At 34.7% G+C, this 27,211-nt stretch overlaps 1 protein-coding gene across 1 annotated transcript; it reads right to left on the bottom strand.

Annotated features, from left to right (window-relative positions):
• Positions 1-11,283: 11,283 nt before the first annotated feature.
• On the bottom strand, positions 11,284-16,822 carry LOC117331178 (fibropellin-1-like). The gene is made up of 4 exons (XM_033889775.1): positions 16,731-16,822; positions 14,798-16,395; positions 14,266-14,410; positions 11,284-13,202 (listed from the first exon to the last, which is right to left on the bottom strand). Exons 1-4 carry the CDS (start codon positions 16,820-16,822, stop codon positions 13,109-13,111), a joined length of 1,929 nt encoding a protein of 642 aa, XP_033745666.1. The 3' UTR covers positions 11,284-13,108.
• Between the last annotated feature and the right edge of the window lie 10,389 nt (positions 16,823-27,211).

Raw genomic sequence — 27,211 nt, 5'->3', positions numbered from 1 at the left:
TTAAAAAAGATAAAAAATATATCTATCTACCTACATTGGAAATTTTTTCATCACAAGACAGGTCACACAATGGAATTGACAATAGCACAACAAGAATTGGTGTGTTTAAAAAGAGAATGTTATTTTACAGTAAAGCGATGGAAGGAAAAATATAACGTTTTCCGATAAAAGATATGTGGAGACGAATGGCAGATTTGGTGTATCAATCAGTAGAGAATATCTTTGTTTTAATGAACTAATTTGGTAGTGTTTCCACAATAACCAACATTGATATACAGGAACATACAGTAAATACAATGTATATCTTATCTATAAGTGCCTCTACTTATACTGTTGACAATAAGTGTCAGAAGTAAACATAGTGAGGTTGTCTGGGTCATCTTTGTTTAAATCCTATCCACTAAAGTTACCACAACCATAACACTATTATCGGGTGATAGCTACTCGACACGCTGACACCATTGTAGGACATACCAGGTCATTAACAGCCTAATAATCTGAATTTGGACTTGTGAATCTTTATTTAACATTTATATATCACCATTGACATACTTATTGGTCAACTCCTAAACTTATTTGACGTGCTTCTTTTTCGTTAAATAGTATCGCTAAGCCAGTATTAAACTTTTTTGAAATTAATTAATTTCTTAAATTGATCTATTTGGATTGATTTGTCAGGTCTATTTTTTTCTTCTTTAATCTACGTTAATTCCTATTATGTAATTCTATTTAGATGCATTTTTTGCGATTAATGAATCAATAGTTTAAGATAAAAAAAACTTATTAGAATATGCCTATTTAATTTAATTCCTCTAATCAGTTTTTATAACGTGTAAGAACATGTCTGGATTTATTTCAAATCCTCGAAGGGTTCCTGTTTTCTTTTTAAACATATAACCTATATCCAAAGAAACTACTAGAATGCTTTCACGTAATAGTGATTTCTCTGAGGAAGATCGAAAGGAGCTTTGTCATAGCGTTCCAGTGACCAGCTTTTGTTGTGGTGTCTTTCGAAAGATAGATATCAGCGATTGGCAATACTATTGATATCTCTCTAGTGATTATGTCGGGTCATGGATATCGTTAGAGTGATTTTGTCAGGTCATAGATATCAGTCTAGTGATCTGCAAAGCTTCAGATATAAGTCTAGTGATTGATCAATCTACAGAAATCAGTCCAGCGACTGGTCAGGTAACATATATCAGTCGAGTAGATGGCCATGTTAACGTTACGCACGTCAGTCTAGCGATTGGCCATTTTGTGATTGGTCATTTTAATTATCTAACTCGACCGATAATTTATCAAAAAATAAAACAAGATACGTTTGTTTTTTCTATATATATATTCCAAGTCAGTCAAGATATTTATCGAGAACGAGCCTTTTGTGCGTGTGTGTTTTCAATTTGTATTTTCTTCCCTCAAGTCAAAAGGTATTCTGAGAAAAAGAAAATAATCCATGAACGATAGAGTTAATGCTAAATGATATAACGAATACATGTTCTATAATTGAGAATCCCTTACCTGCGGGGCGGCTGTCGTAGAACTCACGTTACAGCTTGGACCAATAAAAGGGGTATCACATCTTACTGTTCCGTTACTATCACAATGTCCATTAGAAGGCGGAGGGATACATCGTTTGTCACAAAGTAGTCCGTAGTAAAACAGATCACATCTTAATGTCCCGCTCTTGTCACAGTATCCATGTGAAGGCGGATAAATACAGTGTTTGTCACAATGTTCTCCATAGTATGATGAGTCGCAGACTATATTACCATTGCTATCACAGTGTCCATTAGCCGGCGGAGGGATACATTGTTTGTCACAAAGTAATCCAAAGAAACCGGGGTCACATCTTATTGTACCGTTAGTATCACAGCGACCATGAGCTGGTGGATTGGTACAATGTTTGTCACAACGTAGTCCGTAATATGATGAGACACATCTTACAGTACCATTGCCATCACAGTATCCATGAGAAGGCGGAGGGATACAGTGTTTGTCACATTGTGGTCCGTAGTAAGATGAGTCACATACAAGATTACCATAACCATCACAGTGTCCATGGGCTGGCGGAGTAATACATTGCTTGTCACAATGAAGTCCGTAGTATGACTTATCACATATTAACGTGCCGTTAATATCGCAGTGCCCATGAGCAGGTGGGGTAACACAACGTTTGTCACAATGTAGTCCGTAGTATGACGTATTACATCTTACTTTTCCATTATCGTCACAGTATCCGTGAGCCGGTGGAGGGATGCAATGCGTGTCACAGTGTAGCCCGTAGTAAAACAGATCACATCTTAATGTTCCGTTGCTATCACAGTATCCGTGAGAAGGCGGAGTAATACAGCGTTTGTCACAATGCAGTCCGTAGTATGTCGAGTCACATAGTAATGTTCCGTTATTGTCACAGTGCCCGTGAGCCGGCGGAGTTATACAATGTTTGTCACAATGCAGTCCATAGTAAGATGAATTACAGACTAGATTACCATGACTATCACAGTGCCCATGTATCACTGGTTCACATCTTTTGTTACATTGTTGACCATAGAAGTGTTGTGCGCAGACAAGTTTTCCGTTAGAGTCACAAACTCTGTTACTAGCTGGATCAGGATTACAGTGTGATTGATACACTTTATATTTTACTTGGAGGCTAAAATAAATATGGAAAATAATCTTCATTCTTCATATTTTAACTATATGTGGGCTTCTTTTACCTTAACCAAATCAACACAAAATCACTTCCACTGAGCATTTCGCCCAATTTCCATATATATTTCAAAGTGATCAGGGTTGCATTAATATGCACATACAATTATGCAGATTGAAATATTATATTCTATGCAACTTATATCCAATTGCAATTTGTATTTCGTACTTAATGATGAAATTTCTAAATATTAACATTCAGAAGAAACACGAAGAAATAAAAGAAATAATCGTTCACAATTTGTGTTTCATGAATAAATCATTATTTATAGTTTGTTATACTCACATCACTTTCGTTGTGTGGTCCGTAATTGACCTTTCGTGCTCTTTAGCGGACATTTGATCATTATCGCCACGTGTTATATAGGGAGAGACATCAAATGTTCCTATGACTCGCGTTTTTTCGTTGTCCTCGAAAGCCTTAACTCTAAATCCGGAAAACATCTGGAATAAAACAATGTAAAATGAAATTTAAACACAGGTATCTAACCATAGGTATCACATCATATGCTTCTAGTTTCAGCTAGGGAAGCACAAGAAATTGAAATATCATTTTCACAAGCATTGTTTCCTTTGCGATAAATTCATTGTCGAATCTTTATTCTGAGACAGGAAAGATTATTTTTTCTAAAACCGCACGAAAGAATAAATTTTAATGCATGTATGTAATAGAAAATAATTGTGCCAATAAAATGTAACACGTACCGTCCATTGTTTCACTTGAAATAGTATGGGGTTTGACAAATTCCCTATTCTTGAGTTGAAATGGATGCTGAGTTGTCCATGGATACGACTAGCTGTCTTCGTATCTTGACATGGTTGATTGTTTCTTGGTCTGAGTTAGAAAACATCAAACTATTGTCAATAATAGGGCTTTAAATTGGTAGAAAATATAATATACTCCTTTTGCAGACATTCTGTATCGTAAAAGTACACTTATGTTATCCGGAAGAAAATTAACTGACACTTGAATTGATACCAACAGGAAATCATTTCATTATCAAAAACAAAACAGAAATACTCTATAGATATTCCTCATCAAGTTAATAAGTGATTGCACGTCACAAAAATATGTTATTTCGTATTTCAAAGACAATAGAACATTGCACACTTTACATCATATCAAACATGTCTAAATAATAGAATTATATAATGATTATGATTATTATGATATTGATTATTTTATAAAGATAAAAACAAATGTATCTAATATATTTCATTGAATTATTATACAAACTTATATGGAATATATGTATATAGGCTTTGTCTAATGCCTTATCCTTTCGCATTTTTTGCAATAAAAACTTGTCCAAGTGAAACCATCTAATTCCCTCACCTATAACATACTTGCAGTACAGCATCGCATGGATTTGCACAACTGTGTCCAGCTGTTGCCGTCTCTTTACAACATATTAAGTGGTTGTTAACATAAACGTTGCTGTGTGGGTTATAAAGAGATACCAGATTCACTGACAGCGTTGTGGCAGCATTCACCTATACAAATGTTACAAAAAAATGAAAACCGTGAGTATTTCGCAGTTGTTCAATGCAATTTTCAATGAGTACATTTAAGGCAAAATTTCAAGATAAAAAATAGCACTATAAGTTTTCTTTTAAGTTCATAACAACCTTGCACTGATTGATTTTTAAGCTTACATATTTTTTTATTCCTAGCTGTAATATTTCGGATGGATAACTGTTACTGAGTAAAGATCAACCCCACTAGGTTATCAAGTGTAACACTAACACTAAATTCATCAATGCATCTTTACATCACCAACACGTAAGTAAAATATGTGGACATATAACCATGGTTATCATGTATTAGAATAAAACACATGACCAGGTTATATGCTAAATTATTTATTCACGTTCTATTTCTGTAGCCGTATAATATTCGTTTGGCCTCGGATATCACGCGACAGGTGTCGTTACTGGTCAAGATGAAGTATGTGATTGGTCAATGTAGCGGTAAATGCAAAATGCACATATGCAGTTAAAAACGAAACAATGCAGTTAAAAACGAAACAAAGTTAAGATTGAATGCAAGCTGAATAAGTGGATGTATCTTTTCAAGTGACACATTAAAAGAATTATGTTTATGATTCAAATGCAGTCTTGATATCACCAAAAATGTTTCAAACTGATATAATTTTGTTATCCGTGCTGAAACGTATTAGCTCGTTAATTCATTTCACCAGCAGTTTTAAATTATAACCACCAGCCTTAAAACTATACCGTTTATCTCTTTTAAAGATATTTCTTGTTGTCATTGTGTTATGGTGTGTGTACAAGGTATTATTCATACATATGTAGTCGACTATCCAGCGTTGTATCGCAAGATAACCTATACTGTCGGTAAACCTGTGGGGTTCTGGCAATCGAACGCTTGTTACTGACAATATGAAATTCATATATTTTTTTCACATAAGCGTTATCACTTTATTATAACAATACAGATTCTTGTAGTGTTTCGTTCTCACATAAAGCATATTTTTAAATAATATTCAATTATAATTGATATGAATAACGACATTTGCTTGCTGAATATTAGCTATATATTCTGTAAGAAACAGGTTCAAATTTCAACAGATTTCTTACAGTAATGATGACAATAAAAAAATTCATAATATTACCAATGACATGGTTATGAACAAAGTCGCGATTTTCTTACTGATATATATGTGGCAGTTTTCCTGTGGTAATTACACCAATAAATATCCATTTGCACCATTTTAACGCTTGACATTATATTGTTAACACAACTTCAATCTTGCTGTTTTAGATATAATATTAGTTACTTTAGAACAGTTTCACCGTAAACGTATAAAGGGTTTTTCATTATTTCCCCGCTACAGCACAAAATATGAAAATATTCTTTGTTTTTTAATGTTTTTTAAAGCAAGAGAAGTTTTCAAACTTAAGAGCATAATTATCTGTAAACTTACCGTAGTAATCAATACGATGACGGAGAAGAGTGTTAATGTCTCCATTACGGAGAAGGTAAGCGTTGACGTCCCGCCGAATTGCGTGACAGATGTTGTTGAAAGTCTAATTGAATGTTATCTCATTGTTCATCTGCTATCTGGGTTTCGGTACTGATGTGTACCCCTACCTGAGATTAATTCACCTTTCCCTGTATCAACACTATTGATATCGACGATCACTGATATACATGTGTCTGATATAATTAGGGTTATAGCAATGTTATTTTTATTTCATCATCGCCTAAGCGACGTTTATGGTGAATGTTATAAGCGACTCCAGTGAATGATTTTTCCTTGGTACGTTATTTTATTAATTGTTTTGTAAAAATTCACTAATTTTCCTTATTAAACCATGCTCTTTGACGTTGATGATTTTTATCTTCTCTCTTGCAAATTACAGTTAAAATAGTATGTGCCCCATTCTGATGTTTCTTTTTTTAACAAATACTAAAATATGAAAATAACAATCTAAATCAGACAATATTTAACGTATCATCTCCATAATTTAAACGTATTTCCACGCAAACAAAAGTGTAACACATTTAGGTTCATTTGTATACATCAAAAACATTCACACATGTTTTCCAGGGCGTTATGTTCATAAATGTATCATCCTCTCTGTGGCGGCGGCGGCGGCGGCGACAATGACGTCAGTGATGATGAAGGCGTCTACATCACCGTATGGAGCGATACCGGATATCGGTACTAAGCGAAGCGAAACAAGTTGTCAGCTGGCAAAACATAAAGTAAGATTTTAGAAAATTGCTATATTTCCAAGGATTCAACAGGACCCAGTTTGACAAATTTATAGCGGTTTTCGCCTACAGCACAGCCAAATTTTCTACCGGCTTATTGTCATATCTTCCATACCGCTCATAAAACATGCCACATCTAACGTTTGGTCTGCCAACTTCATATCCATTTTGAAGATTCATTTTCAGCTAGATCCATGCTTATTATCTCGTTTCTTTCATCTCATCTCCACTAGCGTATTCAAACTGAAATCAAAATCGCTAATGACATCTCCTTTTGCATCTTATTTCAACAATTTAGATATTACGTGTTAGACAATAATAGTCAAAAAAGCTAAACTTATATGTAAATCATATTCATACATGCAGTTTTATATATGTAGATGTTGAATTCTTTTACATCTTGATGTCTTGATAACGACGAAGAATAAAGGTTATTTTCAATAATCCTAACCTGAGCCACGCACAGTGTAGTTCATCGATACGCTGTGCGTTTTGAACGAATCACGAAAACATTGCGTATGTGTAGTAAAATTTAAATTGATTAATCAAATACTAATTGTACATTACATATCCATGTATGTTTCTCGGCAAACTTCGTGTCTTTTATTACATAGAATAAGATATTGTAAAAGTTGGTGCTCCGATGCGCTCTATGACAGAATGTACTGAATTCCAGAAAACCCCTCTCGAAAATTGCAATATATCCCAATGATGCAAATCAATGGTCTTTTTTACGTGATAATAACAGAAAGATAAAACCCAGCAGCTAAGTGAAAACAAAATTAATTATATATATATAAAAAAAACTAAGCAAGTTACAGAGAAAATTCACAATTAAAATTAAAGTGGTGTACAAGGTGGTGTATTAAATCAACACTGTTATTTACTCTTTCTTACATGTATGATAGCTGTCCTTGACTAATCCTTTCCTATCTATTTCTCCAGAATAAGGAATGTTTATAAATTCCACAGTTCACAGTTCCAGACAATCAGTAAATCAACATAATTCACAAAGCTCTCCTTAGCTGTGGTAAATCAGCTCTCAATATCAGGCAATTCTAATCCAACTAAATTCATATAGCTATCCTTGTCAATTGTAAACCACGTCTGAATGACAAGTTGTCTCCCTTGTTATTTATACTATATTGCCAAATCTTCCATGTACATTCTCCAACCATCTTCCTTCTAGAATTATCTAACAAACTTCTTGTAAACAAACACTTGTCAATAAACACTTGTAAACAAAATATTATGGCACATCTTTTCAAGACGATTCAAGAAAAATCTATTTACATCTAAGGTTGCAAGAGTTTTATATTTCTGTAAGGGTTATCTCCCTTTAAATACTATTATGGGTAACTAAACCCTCCTTCAAGAAAAGAAAGTTTTCTTGAATATCACATCTAAATTCATGATTAAGCATCAGCCAAAATATTGCCGTCACCTTCCATGTGCTTTATGTCAAGATTGTTCTCTTGCAATGCTAAACTAACATGAGATATCCCTGATTTTTTTGTGTGTGTGTGTGTGTTTAACGTCCTATTAACAGTCATTTCAGGACGTGCCAGGTTTAAGAAGTGAAGGAAGGTCGAAGTACCCGGAAATCTGTAGTAATTAGAACTGGCGAGCTGGGTAGTATGGCGTTCAGTTTCTCAAATGCAAATTCTACCTTTTTCTTTAAAAAAACAGTAATTTGTGCTGCTATAACAGAAATATATTGACAGAATGTTCAATAATATCCAGCTATACCAAGACATCTCATCAGCTCTTTCTTATTTCCAGAAGTTGGAAAATCAAAGATTCCTACATTTTGGCCTTGACAGGTTTTACCTGTCCCTGTCCTACAACATGACCTAAAACATTTTACAGTTGCATGACAAAAATCACACTTAAGCAAATTCACAGTCAATTTCATGATGGTGAGTCTTTCGAGGAAATCGCGAATCCGGCGCAGATGTTCTTCCCAGGTGTCATGGTAGATAATGATATCACCAATGTATCCATCACAGCCTTCAAGATCTAATATCACGCTGTTCAGAAGTCGTTGGAAAGTTCCCGGAGCACTTTCCAAGCCAACAAGCATAACTTGATACTGGTACAGGCCTGGTGATGTGATAAATGGCGACCCTTCCTTTGCTCTTTCTTTGAGAGGAACCTGACAATATCCTTGCAATAGATCAAATTTACCGACATACTTGGCTTTGCCGACTTTGTTTATACACGAAACAATCCCCGGAATTGGATATGAGTCTGTTTTACTGATAGAGTTCACTTTTCTGAAGTCCATAGTAACTAGAACTGGCGAGCTTGGTAGTATGGCGTTCAGTTTCTCAAATTCAAATTCTTCATTTTTCTTTGCGGATGTTGCATGACATTTGTTGCTTCCCCAACATCGACGTCGTGGTATATAACATCAGATTGCCTGGCGTATCCGGAAACACATGTTTGTACTCACGAATCAGACCTTTCAGTTTATTCTTTGTCCGACTGATGACACAGTTTTTCATCCAAGCTCGCCAACATGTCTGAGTCCCGTAACTTAATACCCCAGTTTATACCTACATCATGTAAACCACCACTTAATTCTACTTGACTACTATTTATATTATATTGCCAAATCTTTCAAGTACATTCTCCAAACGTCTCTTTTGTAGACTTCTCTAACACACGTCTTGTAAACAACCACTTGTCAATAAACACTTGTAAACAAAATATTATGACACATCTCTCTTCAAGAAGATTCCAGAAAAATCTATTCACATATGAGTTTGCAAGAGTTTTATAGGGTTGTCTCCCTTGAACAACTGGTATTTTTAACATCTTTTAATGAAATATCATAACTACGGAAGAGCATTAGGGCCATGAAGCAAAAAAATTAAATTCATTTTTTCATTTTAATAACTCGAAATTTCGAGATAATAACTCGAAATTTCGACTTAATAACTCGAAATTTCGAGATTATAACTCGAAATTTCGACTTAGTAACTCGAACCTTCGACTAAGTAACTCGAAATTTCGACTTACTAACTCGAAATTTCGACTTAATAATTCGAAATTTCGACTTACTAACTCGAAATTTCGAGATAATAACTCGAAATTTCGAGATAATAATTCGAAATTTCGACTTACTTACTCGAAATTTCGATTTCCCATTCTTGTGTATATATGTATGTGGGAGGCTACTTAAAAGGAGCCAAGAACTAAGAAGGCTTATAGTAAATTGATAGTGGAGGTAATAATGACTATAAGGAGGAGCCTTTCGTCTATGTTTTCAGTCTTTGACAAATCACGGAATTACAAGTACAGATGCTATCGAAGACTTTGATTAAATGAATTTAACAATTCTGCTTAAAACTTCATAAAAGTTGAAAGATGGTCACACATGTACCTGTATATACACGTCAAAATGTGGTAACCTAGACGTTGAATAAATGAATCGCCTGAAGATGGCCGTTAGGCCTGAAAACGTTAACAAAACACAGCATTTGTCATGTTGAATTTATATTTTTCAACTACACATATACATACAGTGCATTCCTCTTAATATCATGTCCTATTTGTCAGACAAAAACATGATATTTACAGTAGTGTGACATTAAGAGAAACATGTTTTTTCACTAAATCTAGTGCATTACCAATCTCCATAACTAAAATTATTATCTCGAAATTTCGAGTTATTAAGTCGAAATTTCGAGTTAGTAAGTCGAAATTTCGAGTTATTAACATGAAAAAATGAATTTTATTTTTTTGCTTCATGGCCCTAATGCTCTTCCGTACATAACAATTAACAATTCAAATAAATATATGTGCATGTTATAGATCTAAAGTTTAAATTAAAATACTCAGTTTTTGACATTCATTATTTTATTTTGAAGACGAAACGTTCAGGACGAATCATTGCAATATCGTCCATACTTTTTTCATGATTGAAGTTGATTTAGATCCTGGAGATGGTGCATGGCGACGTCTCGGACAAGTGTTATAAGTTTGTGAGTGACCGCTGGTGACGCTTGTGCCCGATTATTGATCCATCAATATAAACATTTGGTGATTCTCATAATGTGCATAAATGATGAAGTGTCTGTGTCAAATAGTATTACTTTGTTGTTTGTGAATCACCTCGCCTTCGCTGTAACCGAGCACAATACCTTCTAAACATGTTCATGATTAACTGATTTAAAATATCCAATTGAGAATGGCAATGTATCAAAGAGGAGATTCACTTTAAAATGTTTATCAAAATCAAAATGTAAACCTCTCAAGCAAACATTTTCATAGGGATTCATTTTCAACAAAATTTTATTCACTTCAAGCGATGTAAATTCTTTCCAATTTTTTGCAATCAAAAGTAATATTTACATATATATATATGTAGTATTCTGAAATGGTATCCACTGTCACAAGTAAAGGGAGAGAACTCCAAATATTTTAAGGTATCATCATACCCATGATGTAGATTTAATGATGTTATCATGCGCGGATTCTGTGTGAAACAGGTCACAGGGATATACCTTACATTATATTAGAAATGGCTTCGCCTTCGGCTGAGTAGGTATAAATGTCAATAGACTTTTTCATATCACAACCTGTAAAGAATTTAAGCGTAGCGTTTCGGTAACTACGCCCAGTAACCATCATCAGCCAAATGATCAGTGCAGCATTCAGTATATACTACAATGTTAATATACTGACGGAAAACCCTTCTTTTCTCTTTATTTTAAGTTCTCATGCTAGTCGGTCCATATCAGATTTTTACAAGACCGATAAAACACTGGAAACCTTCGGATTAAGATGTTACATGAACGACAAACAATGTTACCTATTTATGGATTTTATTTACGTTTATATTGTGTTATACGATAGCATATGACGAGAAATAGACACACTTACACAAAATAGAATTGAACCAAAGACAGGACACAGTGGGTTAGACATCAAAAACACATCTATATATAATAACAGTTACTACTTATCAAGTTGACTATGAAAGAGAGATAATCGTCTATGTTTCTTTGTTATCTTCGTGTTCGAATCATCGGATATGGATTGAGACATTTTTACACATTCTTCCATTTAATATGTTTCATAAGAAAGAGAGATAGTTATTATCCTTTTCATTATCTTAGTTTGAAAATCAAATGGACATGCATTTAAATATTTTGTCATGTTTGTACTCTTAACAGGAATGAGTGAAAATGAAGTAAATGGTATTACAGTATTTAAATACAGCAATGTTATGAAGATTAGTATATCATACATTTCAGTAGAATTAAGTTTTCAATGATGATTATGAAACATGGACGAAGAAAAACACAAAATAATGTGATTTGCACACACAAGTTTCAATACAAACGCTAAGCTATCAATTCAAATCATTTTTAATCATTTTTTTTCTTTTTTGTATAATAACAGAAGTCCATCTTATGGACGTTCATAACCTAATCTTATTTTAAGGATTATAAATGATTATAAACACATGTACAGTTTCCGCTGCAGTATGCATGTATGTGATCCTTTTAAAGAAATGTTCAGCGATGGCAGTGCCCAAAAGTTGGGAAATCTAGAAGAAGGGAGCACAGGATAATCAAACTGGATATAAACACATGTAACACAATAGAAAGGAGGTGAATTTACCTAAACATCTCACTGAACATAGTATCAGAGAAATAGTCTGTTACTGTAGAAAGTTCACAAAATTGCTCATTTCACATTGTAATTCTGTTGAAGAATAACACTTTACAAGTCAAAGGATATCCGTTTATAACAGGAACTCAAAAAATGTCATTTTATTCTGAAATCTTGTAATTTCACAATAAGTAAATGTATGAGTAAAACAATAAAAGCATAATGAATCAGGCAAAGCGTATACTTGTCTTCTTATGATTCCGGTGTGATACAGTCATTGAAATTATCAAACAAACTTATCAACAACAAATACAGTTTGTCACTATTCCGAACCAGACCAGATAAACAAAAGTTAAAATTGTTCAGTGTCAATATAATGTACGATGATAAGCATGTAGGGAGAATACAGGAGAACATGAAAAAATCCTCATCGCATATATGACTTTCGTGAGTAATATGTTTATATTATTGTTGCCATGGATCATTTTTTTAATTAATCAGCTGTTTTCTTAGTATCAATCGTAGGTGGTTGAATAGTAGAGGATTAACAAATAATCCAGCAGTTCCTAACTGTTGGAGAATCTTTTAAATTGTAAAGTGAACGGTCAGTGTTCAAACCGCTGTCGTCATTTCTAAGTTGACAGATTATTATATTCATAACAAAATACATGGACCAGTACCAATTAAAACCTATATAATGTTATCAATATTTAGGTTTTCTATCGGAGTGTCAATAATCTACGTCAAAAAAATCCGGAAGTCTCGTGACTTCATTTCAACGTCTTTGAGACCGTCACCCCTTCCTATGACTTACTAAATACCCTATCCTAGTTCATAAAGGCATAAATACATACCCTTCCATGGTAAATACCCTCAAACCTATTTTCAGATCATCTTTCATTCAATTGATTAATTCATATTAGAATGTATCTTAATTCATTGATGAAGCTAAAATAGTTTTCAACACTTGACAACAATAAAAAAACAGAACATGTCCCTAATGATGCAATGCCATTAGCATCTTCGTTTTCAAATAAAATCCTGTAACGCATGTAAGACTGTTTCCTTGTCAATGACGTCATCACCGCAAAGTACCCGTATCTCAATAGTTGAATTACCGAAACTGCAAAACACAAAAAAAAAACAGAAATAATATCAATGTCAAACATTTAAAACAATAATATCAAAAACCGTAACTGACGATGTTTCTACAGCTACCATGGCTTACATATTAATTTAGACTACCCTTGCAACCAAGTTAAGAAGGATACTTGAATCAGGTTGTCCGTTTCTTTGTCCGTGTCAGCCTGAATCATATCTAGACAACTCCTACAATTTTTTTTCACTAAATGAAGTTATGTGAATAAATTTAGGTTTTGGATCCGAGTATTTTAATGCCAGATATATGTGTTTTTAGTTTTGAATAAAGGAGGAATCAGGTCCAGACAACTCCTACTACGGTGTTCATCCAAACTTTGCGGATGTAGTCATCTTATACTGACTTAAGGTGCTTCGGCTAATATTTTTGATCATTTTATATCGATGGCAGTTGTTACCCTTTTTTCTATGTCAAGATAACTCTTTCATCCAAACTTCTTTAAACTAATGTACTCAGCGCACATATATGTATTTAAGTTATGCAACATCGCTTATTTTTTTCTATTTCTTCTTTTTTGTATTGATTGAAAGATGTTTCGGGCAGAATGGGAATCCGGGTTGATTAGGGAGCGGCAGTATTATTCATCTATCCTGCCATCAGTATGAGTTTATCATCTTCATTTTTTTTAATATCTTTTTATTTCAAATGGTAGTCGAAAAAAATTAGACAGTGACTTCTGCGAAAAAATAACTTGTTAATAAATTGTTACGAAAGCAATCTAAAGGGTGTTTGATAAGTGTGACTGAAGGACGTTTTTAACAATGCCTTCTATGATTCCGACAGCAATAACTAAAATATCTCAACTAGACATATTACTATTTTACCGTACAGATGGTTTTCGATGTCTTGGCATGAGGAAAGTATTTTGCAGGAAATATATCAGAAACTATAGATTTCTGAATTGAAGATTCTACTGAAGAGACACAAGTTATGTTTGCTTCTCTATTTTAGAATAAATAATTGTGGAAAAAAATGAATCTTTTCAAGTACAGAAGTAAAATTTATAATGATATGAAAACAAACCTACCTAGAATTAGAACTGAATCCGAGAAGATGTATGAACGATGGCTTTGTCACACAGAGACGCACGGTGATGCCATTCCGTATGTGTTGTGTAATCATGAACACGTTTTCCTTCGTAACCAAAGAGGGGATGTGTAATTGTGTTCTACCTGAAATTCAAAATACTGCTGTGATATACACATGTATTATCAATATTAGTAACATAATTAGTAATCATATACTCCATCATATATGTGTACAATAAAACCGTCCATCGTGCACGTTAAGCATAGATAGCCATTGCTATTTAAATATTAATATGCTATAAAAATGTAGAGATTTTCGTGAAATATACCGCAAGTTTTGTAAAACAATGTATATAATCTCCTATCAATTTCAATCACCCGTCTTGCTATATTAAGTCGTACATGTAATCTAATAGAGTTGATTATCGAAGAACACTCAAGTGTTCCAGAAGATGACACTAATTCACGACCGATAAGGAAATCAAATCCCATTCGTCATTTGACAACTCAAGAATATAAATAGCATACTACCTAGTGATTGTGTTGTCCTGATTGGTCGTAATCTCGGGGTTTGTCGTACATCTCGTCTGAACACGTGATCCATGCATCTAAAGCCTCCAGGGTAATTATCGCAGGAGAGCGGTTTAGGACATGGACTCGTTTCACATTCATTGATATCGTTCTCACAGAAATTACCATCCCAGCCCCCGAGACAGTAGCAGACGGCAGCCTCACCAACTGTCTCACAAAGAGCGTTGTTAAAGCAAGGCGACGGATCACATTTGTCCCTCGTACTGTTACACATTTCTCTCTTTATTTCTGGTGGACATACGCACGTGAATGTCGAGCCGGAAGCAATGCACGTACTTCCGTTATGGCAGGGACTGTCGAAGCAGATGTCCTTCGTCATACAGTTATGTCCCTTCCATCCAACTGGACAGACACATGTGTAATTGCCATTCCCATTGACACACACGGAGTTATTATTACAAGGGCCCGATGCGCAATAGTCAATTATATTACAAGTATGTCCGATCCATCCTCGAGCGCACGTACATACGAAAGTGTTCGTATCATAAGTACAAGTTGCAGCGTTTAAGCATGGCTGACTTATACAAGGATCTACCATTTCACAAGTTTTGCCAGCATACCCGATGGGACATTTGCAAGTAAACATGTGGCCGTCTTGTCGACATACTCCGCCATTTTGACATGGCACAAGGCTACAGACATTGTCCATATAGTGACAGTAATACCCGTCAAGAAAGGCTTCACATCCTCTGTAATGGCCGCAAGGGTTGTCAATACAGGAGTCGGGAATGGAACAGTCTGCTCCGGTCCAACCACGTCCACAGTCACAGACCGGAACATGGTCTTTGAAACTACATGTCCCGTTGTTCTGGCAGGTTGTGTTGTCGCAAGACAGGCAGGTATAACTTCCGAAGTTGTTGATACATGTCTGTCCAGACGGACATACAGACTGGAGACATTCGTTGATATCAGTTTCACATGTGAATCCTGTCCAACCATGCTTACATCTGCAATGGAAGCCAGAGGAAGTTGCAGTGCATTGTCCATGGCGACATGGGGAATAAGCACATATGTTTAATATCTCACAGTTTGTACCAATGTATTCATTTGAGCACTGGCATTCATAAGTCATTCCAATTTCTGTACAGGTGCCACGGTTCAGACAAGGCTGTGAAGAACATCCCGAAAGCTTAACATCACACCTTTCCCCAGTATATCCACTTGGGCAGCTACACAAATCTCCCAAAGTGTTGTTGCAGAATATTTCACACCCTGTTCCAACATAATGCTCTTCGCATTCTAGAGTTCCGTTTAAATTGCATTTTCCGTGTTCTGTGTTTGCACAAAGCACATTACAATTTGGACCATATGAATCCGTTTTACAAATTAGTGTTCCGTTCTCGTTACATGCTCCATGCGTTGTGTTTGTACAAGACACATCACAGTCCTGGCCATAGAAACCTGTTTTACAAACAAAAGTTCCGTTATGATTACAAGTTCCGTGTGTACTGTTGAAACATGATACGTCACAGTCAGGACCAAAGTAGCCAGTTGTACAAACAAGACTTCCGTTGCGGTCACATATTCCATGGGGCGTGCTGGAACAGTTCACATTACAGTTAGCGCCATAGAAATCCGTTTCACAGACAAGAATTCCGTTATGATTACAAGTTCCGTGTGTAGTGTTGGTACATGATACGTTACAACTGCTACCGTAGAAATCCCTTTTACAAACAAGAGTTCCCCTGTGATTGCATGTTCCATGTGTAGTGTTGCTACAAGAAATGTCACAATTCGAGCCAAAGAAACCCGTTTTACAAACAAGAGTTCCATTATGGTTGCAAGGTCCATGCGTATTGTTGGAACACGAGACGCTACAGTTAGGACCAAAAACACCCGTTTTACAAATAAGATTCCCATTTTTGTCGCATACTTTGTTTCCTGTAGAGACGCATGACACATTACAAAATAACCCGTAGAAGTTGACGTCACACAACATTTTTCCATTGGCTTCACATTTCCCATGGTCGGTTGAAACACAATGTGTTGTGCACGTGGGTCCAAAGTAACCAGGATCACAGACGATATCAGTTCCGTTACAGTGACCGTGCTGTATATGTGGACAAACCGTGTTACAACATGGACCATAATACTCTTTTGTACAAATCAACGTCCCTTCGCTATTCCGCTTGAAATGGGATATTATGGTCGAACGGCAGCGAGATTCGCAATTGTTTCCATAAAAGAAATCTTTACAGACTTTTCTGCCTGTGTTGGAACAGTTTGTTTTTTGTTTAGCCATGCAATTTACGTTACAAGTAGGTCCGTAATAATTCGGTTGACATTGGAGATGTCCGTTTATGTCGCATGTTCCATGTGGCGTCTGTGTACAGTAAACATCACAATGCCTCCCGTAATAGTTCGGGATACATCGCTGGGTTCCGTTATTGTCACAGTACTTATGTCCAGTAGGTACGCAGAGCACATCACACTTGGGTCCGTAGTAAGTTTTGTTACAGATCAAATGTCCCAGAGAGTCACAGGTTCCGTGGTCAGTAGGTACACATATCCTGTCACAATTTGGTCCGTAATGGTCCCTTTCACACACCAGGCGGCCATCTTGATTACACACGCGGTGTTGTTCTGGTTGCGATAAACACTCGTCTCGGAACACCTCGTAATCCAAGGTAAGGCTGAATAATATAAATAAGAAACATGTTTAATCGTTCGTCTGACCTCTGTATTCTGAATCTTAGACAACATTAAGCAAGCCAAAAAAATAAAAGATCGATATGATGGGTTAGGCCTTCAAAATAGTATCAAGTGATAAAAATTCAGACCATTTAGACGATTTTCCAAATATGCAAACATGAGTGTGATGTTTTCTGTGTAAACCGGTGACCTCTTCCCATAGGGAAATAGCTGTTTGGGTGGAAATGGGTATGGATGCAATGTCAGGGGGAAGGGTGGTTGGGTAGGGGTTGCTGTGTTGGGGTGAGTTGCCTGGGGTAGGTACAGGATGTTCTGTAGGGTAGGTAGGGTGCGTTTCTTTGGGGCGTGGTTGGTAGGGTTATAATGTTGGGTTGGAAACGAGTAGGGATATTATGTTTGGATTGGGTGGATGGTGGATGATAGAACTGTAATAAAGGTGCTTAAAATAACGCTTATAGCAAGTTGAACCACGTTAACTAATGAGTGAAAAGCAAATATGTTGTTGTAAGAGTAACGTCCCTTCATTTTGAAATTGAATATCGTTGGTTATCAGTTATAATTATATAGCAGGTAGGTGGGTAAGAAATACTGTATGTAGTTTAAGATTATACTGTTATTGGTTAATATATATTTTACAAATAAATTTGTGATTGGTTTTGGTAGAATCAGATATTTAAAATAGTGGACTAAGAATATATTCTGAATATAGTTATGCATAGTTAAAGAACTGAGTGGATATTGCGATAAATGTATTCTTGTCTGTGTGTTTTTTACACCGATGAGAATGGGAAACTTAGGCCTATGTGTACAGTCTAATGTTTTATTTTTCATTTTCTCAATGTATCATTTTTCGTTTCGTTTGATTTCGTTTCGTTTCGTTACGTTTGATTTCGGATCGTTCGGTTTGATTGGATTTCGTTTCGTTTTTTTCATTTCCCACTTTACAAGTACCCTGAGAAAAGAGGGTTGAACAGATTGTCGGCATTTTAAAATGTGAAACAAAATGACGTTTGACGGTTATCACAATGTGTCAGCAAACGAATGAGAAACCAACTTCGACGCATTTTTGTAAAAGAATTTTTCAAACATATCAAAATGTGAGAAAAAGTTTTGTAAATTAAAAGGAATAATACTTTTGAGATATCAGTTGTGTATTGTAACCCATGCTACTCCATTGTCGTATAGTTATAGCCTGATAGAATTACTTACACGGCATGGGTGTTATAATCTGTCTTAGTAAAATGTCTGACTTCTTCGCCTTCTGTGACAACATTTGCCTCCGTCAGGAATGGGGTGATCACGAAAGAGCCAATCAGGTGTGCCGCTTGACCGTTGCCATAGAAAATGACCTGGAACCTGTTCCTCGGCTATATAAGGTATAAAATATTAACTTATTTCAGCATTGACGTCAATTTTGTTTGAAAACGGATAACGAGTTCTTACAAAAGATTGCAAACAAAATGTTTACATAACCCTATGTAAATTGATTTTCAAAATTAAATTTGCTTTATACAATCTAACTGATCTTATAAGGAATTTCTTTTCTCAAATCAATACACAACGTGAATGGTCGTATTGTGACGTCACATTTTTTCCTCCATTTTCGGATTTTGTTTTTCATAGATGTATGACCATAAAATTCAACCAATCAGAAAGCTGCATTCTGCGTACAAACAATGGGAACTTAATCATATATTTTATTTAAAAGACTGCATCAAATTCAATTGTTTCATGCGAAGTTTGTAATGCTTCAAGAAGTTTAAAATCCAACTTGAAATATAAAATAGTGCTTCATTTCATTATACATGTATATAATATTCTTATCTAAGTTTAACATATGTACTTATATAGTTGAGTCCAGTTATCTCAAAATCAGGAGAGACATGAATCATGAGATTTATCGAGTGATCGAGATAACATACTATATTTCTGTTATATGTTTCACTATCGGAATTGATTGTTTACTACGAGTTAAGCAAACTCCTTTTAAAACCTGACTAGGACTCCAAACGTTTACATATAACATATTCCATGCTGTACAACAGCACAACATCTGATGTCAAATGTAAAACTTACCGACCATGATGGAAATTGTAGGATAACGGGATTGGACAGATTTCCCGATTGTCTGTCCAAATGTCGTGTGTTGGCTTCCAAAATAGTCCGCAGTACCTTTAATTAACTTGGTGCATGTATTCAGTGCATTTTTCCTTCAGAGTTAAATGAAACAAAATGAAGAATATATAAATCATTTTTATCAAATTGCAGTTATTATCGCATAGTAATGCCCTGAAGATACCCACAAGTTGGACACGTTTTTCATATTGTGCATGCATTAATTCTATGTACGTTTGCCACTCTTGTCTGAAATACACCATAATTCACTTACTAAACATCGGTCCCTTCAATTGTCATGAAATGATATATTAATCCAAAATATTTTCAAAACAGTACACACAAATTTGTTCAATCTTTTTGATAATATGAGTATGTAGAGGTTACTGTTGTTTGTTTGTTTTTTTTTTTTTTTTTTTTGTTTTTGTTGTTTTGTTTGCAGTTCAAAACACCACTCCCTAATTGCAGAGTCTTCACATGGACTCTGTCCTGGAAATTTCTATACGTAAAGTAATAATTCATCAAATAATTCTTATCATTTAAAAGCCGATAAAAAACGTCAATTGTTAAACGTAACAAACACGTTTTTACAAAATATATTTCCAACTTTTACAAATAAATATATCATGAAATTTATTTCAATGCTTAATTGCGAGGGAAACATTGGAGTTAATGTATAGTCCCCACTACAATCTATTTCTACACCCACTTACATTTATTTATTAAAAGAATGGCGAGGACAATACTTAAAGCTGACAACGCAAGTTAAAAAGCTTTCATTTTTAAAATGGTTTGGAAATGTTACCTGTGATAAATAGATATCTTCCGGTCACCGTTTCGAGAAGTAGCAGACATTTTAGTTAGTGTCTGCTTGGAAACGAGACTGGGGACCAGTGCCTATAAAAGCGCGATACCCGTCAAACCGGTTCCCATTCAAACATTGGACATGTTTATTTCGGAAGTTGAGCAAGGTGTTACTAATGTCATATACTCGCACGTAATACTTCATGTCAGATATGCACGTGCTAGATATATGTATGATATTGTGCGTTGAAGGGATATTTTACTACTGGAATTGATTTGAAATGTAATAGCCTATAACACAGGAATGTATTCCATCACTGTATAAGCCAAGGCAAGCTTTGCATTATTTTAAATGTGTTGACACGACTTTTTTCTATGTGCACTTTGTTACATTATTCATAGAGAACGTACATGTATATATAATATGTGTGATTTTTTTACTTTTACTTATTTCTTGAAAATATTACACCAAATGTTTACCTCTTCAAAGTCTGTGTTCACTATAAAGCATATTATCTTACAACGTATCTCCCGTATACTTACAACGTTACGTACGGTTGTGTCCTTGTTATAGTATTTCACACTGGTAACAGTTTATCTAACTTTTCTGTAACAAAGCAGGAAATTATTTTCTTTTACAGTACCTAAAGCATATCTGGGCAGCTGGATGGCACACTGGTATACATGTATTACTGGGTTTGATACAAGGACAGGCAGGTATGTCAAGGCTCTTCAGTGTTATCTTCAAGGTGAAAGCAGCAGAGGCCTTTAAATATAATTAAAGATTATTAGAATATATACTCATATATATATATATATATTGTATTTACTCACAGGATATACAGGATATCTAGTGTTCAAGTATACTTTCGTTATTTTGAATTACGCTATGAGCTTGATGTAATACCGCCATTACATTTAAAATAGATTAAGGTTCCTACAAACATACGCAAAAAATGATATAGTATTTGAGCCTCTGAATACTAGAAATTATATACGTTCATCTTAATTTCGTGTGATTTCTTTAAGCAATAAACTGCCTAGATGCGGCAGACCTACTGGTATAACTGCCACATGTGTCACAGACAAACTGAATGGTGCGCGCTAGCGCACCATGATTGTTTGTCTGTGACACATGTGGCAGTTATACCAGTAGGTCTGCCGCATCTAGGCAGTTTATCGCTTATATTTACGTTCTATTAATGAATCGCAAAAATAAAAAAATATGAAAAAAATCTTCCAAAATTCAAATTTCCCGCTTTCTACCGTCAGGGCAACTTCAGTTATACTCTCATAGATGAAGCTGCTTTTGGTAGGGATTTACTAGTAATATATAAGGGCATTGCCACACCAAATGTAAATATTTCGTAATAGTTCTACTCTTGCCATGTTCAGGCTTCAAGCCACTATGATCCGCCGTCCTTAACAAGGGTGCTGTAGTGCTAAACAACTCAATAGTCTCGACATGAGTAAATTTGATCAAACGTACATTAAAGCAGTGGATTAATTTAATTGTTTTGGGGGTTTTTTCAGTCGATAATTACTGACATTTCAAATAAAGATTGTTTCTATGCATGTCACTAAAAGTATATTTAACTACTTCATGTAATACCAACACGTTTGCAAAAACGATAATACGAGATATTAGTAGGATGTGTACGGTAAAAATTGAACGTTATCATAAAATATCAATGATAGAAAAAGTTTGTGGACACTACATAAACTGGGTAAATATTATTGCTTCTATATAAGGGTGTACCAACAAACATACATCTATCTATTTGATTATATTACCATTGTTTTTAGGCGATAACGAATATGATAATCAAACATCAATATGATGATGTATCTATATACAAAATATCCCAAAATCAGAAATAGTCGATGCACCCTTCCTTTTCCAATTATCTTTTCCCATCAAAGTCTACATCCGCATACCACGTCATTGAAAATGAGATTAAGCGGGGACAGTAGAACGGCATATTTCTAAAAACTTTCCTAGAATTAATTCATCATATTGAGGTAACAACCAGTAATTATGAAAAAAAATATGCATTTTTAATTGATTATGATCAAAAACGTACACCACGTAAACGGATACAAGAGCATAATATATCATATCGTTAACACGTGATAGATACCTTTGCACCAGAATACAAGTGTGTAATATTGTCAAAAATTAACATAATAAACATGCTGACACCATTGCGGGATATATCAAGTCACGTTTTTTAAAATTTATGTATCACCATTGGCATACTTATTGGTTAATTCCTAAAATTATTTGACGTGCTTATTTTTCGTAAAATAGAATCGCTAAGCCAGTATTTAACTCTGAATTTAATTTCTGAAATTCTTGAATTGATTTTCTAGTCTATTTTTTTTCATTTTTGTTTTTTTTGGTTTTTTTTCTTTTTTGTTTGTTTTGTTTTTTTTTTTTGTTTTTTTGTTGTTGTTTTTTTCATTTTTTGATTTATCAGTCCACGCGATGGAAAAAAGTTTATAATGAAGCTTAGATAGGCGGTTACCTGTCTAACGCGGCGAGTGATCACAGAAGTCTTACCCTAGTGGTTATCTCTTCCTGTATTGAGCGGCCATTGTGTCCGGAGGTAGACACCCGATGTGAACAGATGACTATATATTGTTATCGTGATTTGTTTTTGTTTACGAAAATCTTCACACTCGGACCCTTCACATTTGTCTTTGCACGCTGCACGTTATCATGACAAATTTTATGTGGAATGCAATAATTGGAATTTTTTTTTCAGACGCAATAAATAATATATGAATGTTTTGTTGTTGTTGTTGTGAGTTTCTGGTAGCCTTGTTTTAGCAGCCACCTGTCTTAAGCAGGCAGTTTCTGTCGGTCCCTTGGGTTACCGCTTAATACAGGTTTGACTGTATAATTTCGAATCCCTTACCTGAGGGATGATTTCATAAAACTCACACTACAGCTTGGACCGACTTGTCACAAAGTAGTCCGTAGTTAAACAAATCACATCTTAATATCCCGCTCTTACCACAGTATCCATGTGAAGGCGGAGAAATACAGTGTTTATCACAATGTTCTCCATAGTATGATGAGTCACAGACTATATTACCATTGCTATCACAGTATCCATGAGAAGGCGGAGGGATACATTGTTTATCACATTTTAGTCCGTAGTAAGATGAGTCACAGACAAGGTTACCATAACCATCGCAATGCCCTCGGAGTGGCCGAGTAATACATTGTTTGTCACAATGAAGTCCGTAGTATGACTTATCACATCTTAACGTGCCGTTAATATATAATCATTTTGTTCCATTGTTTTATGATGTGTGTACAAGGTATTATATCCGTCAAACATGTAGTCGATCATCCAGCGTAGAATCGCGAGATAACCTATATTGTCAGTAAACCTGTGGGGTTCTGGCAATTGAACGCGTGTTACCGACATTATGAAATTCATATATTTTTTCACATAAGCGTTATCACTTTATTATAACAATACAGATTATTGTAGTGTTTCGTTCTCACATAAAGCATATTTTTCAGTAATATTCCATTATAATTGATATAAATAACGTCATTTGCTTGTTGAATATTAGCTATATATTCTGTAAGAAACAGGTTCAAATTTCAACATATTTCTTACAGTAATGATGGCAATAATGTTGAAACCTGACCAGAACAAAGTTATAATATTGCCAATGACAGGGTTATGAACAATGTCGCGATTTTCTTACTCATATATATGTGGCAGTTTTCCTATGATAATTACACCAATAAATATCCATTTTTATCCTATTTTAGCGGTTGACATTACATTTTAACACATCTTAAATCTTGTTGTTTTAGATATTAGTTACTTTAGAACAATTTCACCGTAAAAGTATAAAGGGTTTTTCATTCTTTCCTCGCTACAGCACAAAATACGAAACCATGCTTTGTTGTTGAATGTTTTTTTAAAGCAAGGTAAGTATACAAACTGAAGAGCATTATTATCTGTTAACTTACCGTCGTAATCATTACGATGACGAAGAAGAGTGTTAATGTCTCCATTACGGAGAAGGTAAGCGTTGACGTCCCACCGAATTGCGTGACAGGTGTTGTTGAAAGTCTAATTGAATGTTATCTCATTGTTCATCTGTAATTTTCTTTTTGGTACTGATGTGTACCCCTACCTGAGATTAATTCACCTTTCTCTGTATCAACACTATTGATATCGACGATCACTGATATACATGTGTCCGATATAATTAGGGTTATAGTAATGTTATTTTCATTTCATTATCGCCTAAGCGACGTTTATTGTGAATGTTATAAGCTACTATAGTCAATGATATTTCCTTGGTACATTGTACGTTTGTTCATTAATTGTTTTGTCAGAAAAAAAATCCTTATTAAACCATGCCCTTTGACGTTGATGATTTTTATCTTCTCTCTTACAAATTATAGTTAAAATAATATGTGCCCCAGTTCTGATGTTTCTTTTTTTACACATGCTAAAATATGAAAATGACTATTCATATTTTAAGACAATATTTAACGCATCATATCCATAATGCAGGTTTTTCATGACGTTATGTTCATAAATGTATCATGCTCTCCCTGGCAGCGACGGCGGCGACAATGACGTCAGTGATGATGAAGGTGTCTACATCACCGTATGAAGCGATACCGGATATCGGCACTAAGCGAAGCGATAAAAGTTGTCAGCTGGCAAACGAAAGTAAGATTTTAGAAAATTGCTATATTTCCAAGGATTTAACAGGACCCAGGTTTGACAAATTTATTTATGACGGTTTTCGCCGTAAGCACAGTCAAATTTTATACCGACTAAGTGTCAAATATTCTATATCGCTCATAAAACATGCAATATCTAGTACCGGCAAAACGTTTGGTCTGTCTGTCAACTTCATATCCATTTTGAACATTCATTTCTAGCTATATCCATGCTTATTATATCGTTTCTTTTTCTTAATCATCTCTATTAGCGTAGAGCATACATTCTTCCTGATGTTAATTCAAACTGACATCAAAATCACATTTTCTTTTGCATCTTATTTCAACAATTTAGATATTACGTAGTAGACAAAAATAGCAAAAAAAAGCAAAACTTAGTTGTAAATCATATCTATACATGTAGATTTATATATGAATATGTTGAATTCTTTTAGATATTGATGTCTTGATTACGATGAAAGAATGAAGGTCATTTTTCGATAATCCTAACCTGAGCCACGCATTGCGAAGTCCATTGGTACGCTGTGCGTTTTAAACGAATTTCGAAAACATTGCGTGTTTGTGTGTCTGTAGTAAATTGATTAATCGAACAGTAATTTACACTACATATCCATGTATATTTCTCGTCAAGTTACGTGTCTTTTAGTACGTGATGATAACAGAAAGATAAAACCCAGCAGCTAAGTTGACAATTGAATAATATATACATAACTAAGGAAGTTACAGAGATAATTCACAATTAAAATTAAAGTGGTGTACAAGAAGGTGCATTAAATCAACACTTTTAAATACTTGTCTTATAATAGCTGTCTTTGAGTAATCCTTTCCTATTTGTTTCTCGAGAATTAAGAATATTTATAAAGCCCAGTTCACAGTTCCTGGCAATTAATAATCCAACAGAATTCACAAAGTTCTCCTTAGCAGTTGTAAATCAGTTCCCAGTATCAGGCAATTAATAATCAATTATAATTTATATAGCTATCCTTGATAATTGTAAACCAGTTCTAAATGACAATTTGTCTCTCTTCCTTTGTATACTATATTGCCAAATCTTTCATGTACATTCTCCAACCATCTACTTCCTAGAATTCTCTAACACACATCTTGTAAACAACCACTTGTCAATAAACACTTGTAAACAAAATATTATGACACATCTCTCTTCAAGAAGATTCAAGAAAAATCTATTTACATCTAAGGTTGCAAGAGTTATATATTTCTGTAAGGGTTATCTCCCTTTAACCACTAGTATAAATGTAACACAACCCTCCTTAAAGGAAAGAAAGTTTTCTTGAAAAGGAAGCTTTCTTTAAAGAGGCTTGCCCGCAGAGAGATCAGAAAAATTGGCTAATAGAAAAAGATTTTTTACACATGACAGATTGTTGGAATTGTTGAGTTCTTCATTTTATTTTCCTTATAAAACGCTGAAAAGTGATATTAAAACCTCATTTTTTAAATATTATTTATTTAATCGCAACCCGCAATAAGTCCCCGCTATAAAGTGGAGTCTAATTTGATTGACGCATCAAAGAAACAAGCACGTGCACAGTGCCGAACAGTGATAGCTTCAAAGGCAGCGGCGATTTACAAAGAAGATTTGCCGTTATATTCCATACATTTCCCTCTCAGGTTGAGTTTTAAAACGTCTTTTAAATACATATTCTGTAATTGTTTTCAAGAAATAAAGTCGGAAAGCCTCTAATTTTGTCACATAGAAACGTGTACTGAAGTTTATTTAGTGATCGGAGATGTGCCGTTTACCGGTCCGTCTGCGGGTAAGCCTCTTTAACTTTCTAGTCACATCTAAATTCAGGATAAAGCATCAGCCAAAATATTGTCTTCACCTTTCATGTGCTTTACGTCAAGATTGTACTCTTGCAATGCCAAACTCAACTTGAGAATTCACTGATTTTTGTTTTTCATTTTCTCGATGAATGCCAAAGGTTTGTGGTCTGTATAAACTACCACAGGCATGATAGCAGTACAGATGTAGACATCACATTGATTCAGTGCTAAAGTCAATGCCAAACATTCTTCTCAATAGTTGAATAAGT

This window comes from Pecten maximus, chromosome 7 (genome assembly GCF_902652985.1).
Source record: "Pecten maximus chromosome 7, xPecMax1.1, whole genome shotgun sequence".
In the NCBI taxonomy this organism is placed as follows: domain Eukaryota; kingdom Metazoa; phylum Mollusca; class Bivalvia; order Pectinida; family Pectinidae; genus Pecten; species Pecten maximus.
The sequence above is the reverse complement of the archived record's forward strand: the minus strand, read 5'-3'. Positions and strand labels throughout refer to the sequence as shown.

What these genes read in the sequence shown, in the direction of transcription:
- LOC117331178 (XM_033889775.1), bottom strand. Translation starts at nt 16,822, where the DNA reads ATGGGAAATGTGAAGCCAATGGAAAAATGTTGTGTGACGTCAACTTCT. An exon ending in CAGGACAACACAATCACTAG is followed by an intron (nt 14,411 to 14,797) that starts GTAGTATGCTAT and finishes TTTGAATTTCAG; the next exon opens with GTAGAACACAATTACACATC. An exon ending in GGATTCAGTTCTAATTCTAG is followed by an intron (nt 13,203 to 14,265) that starts GTAGGTTTGTTT and finishes TGTGTTTTGCAG; the next exon opens with TTTCGGTAATTCAACTATTG.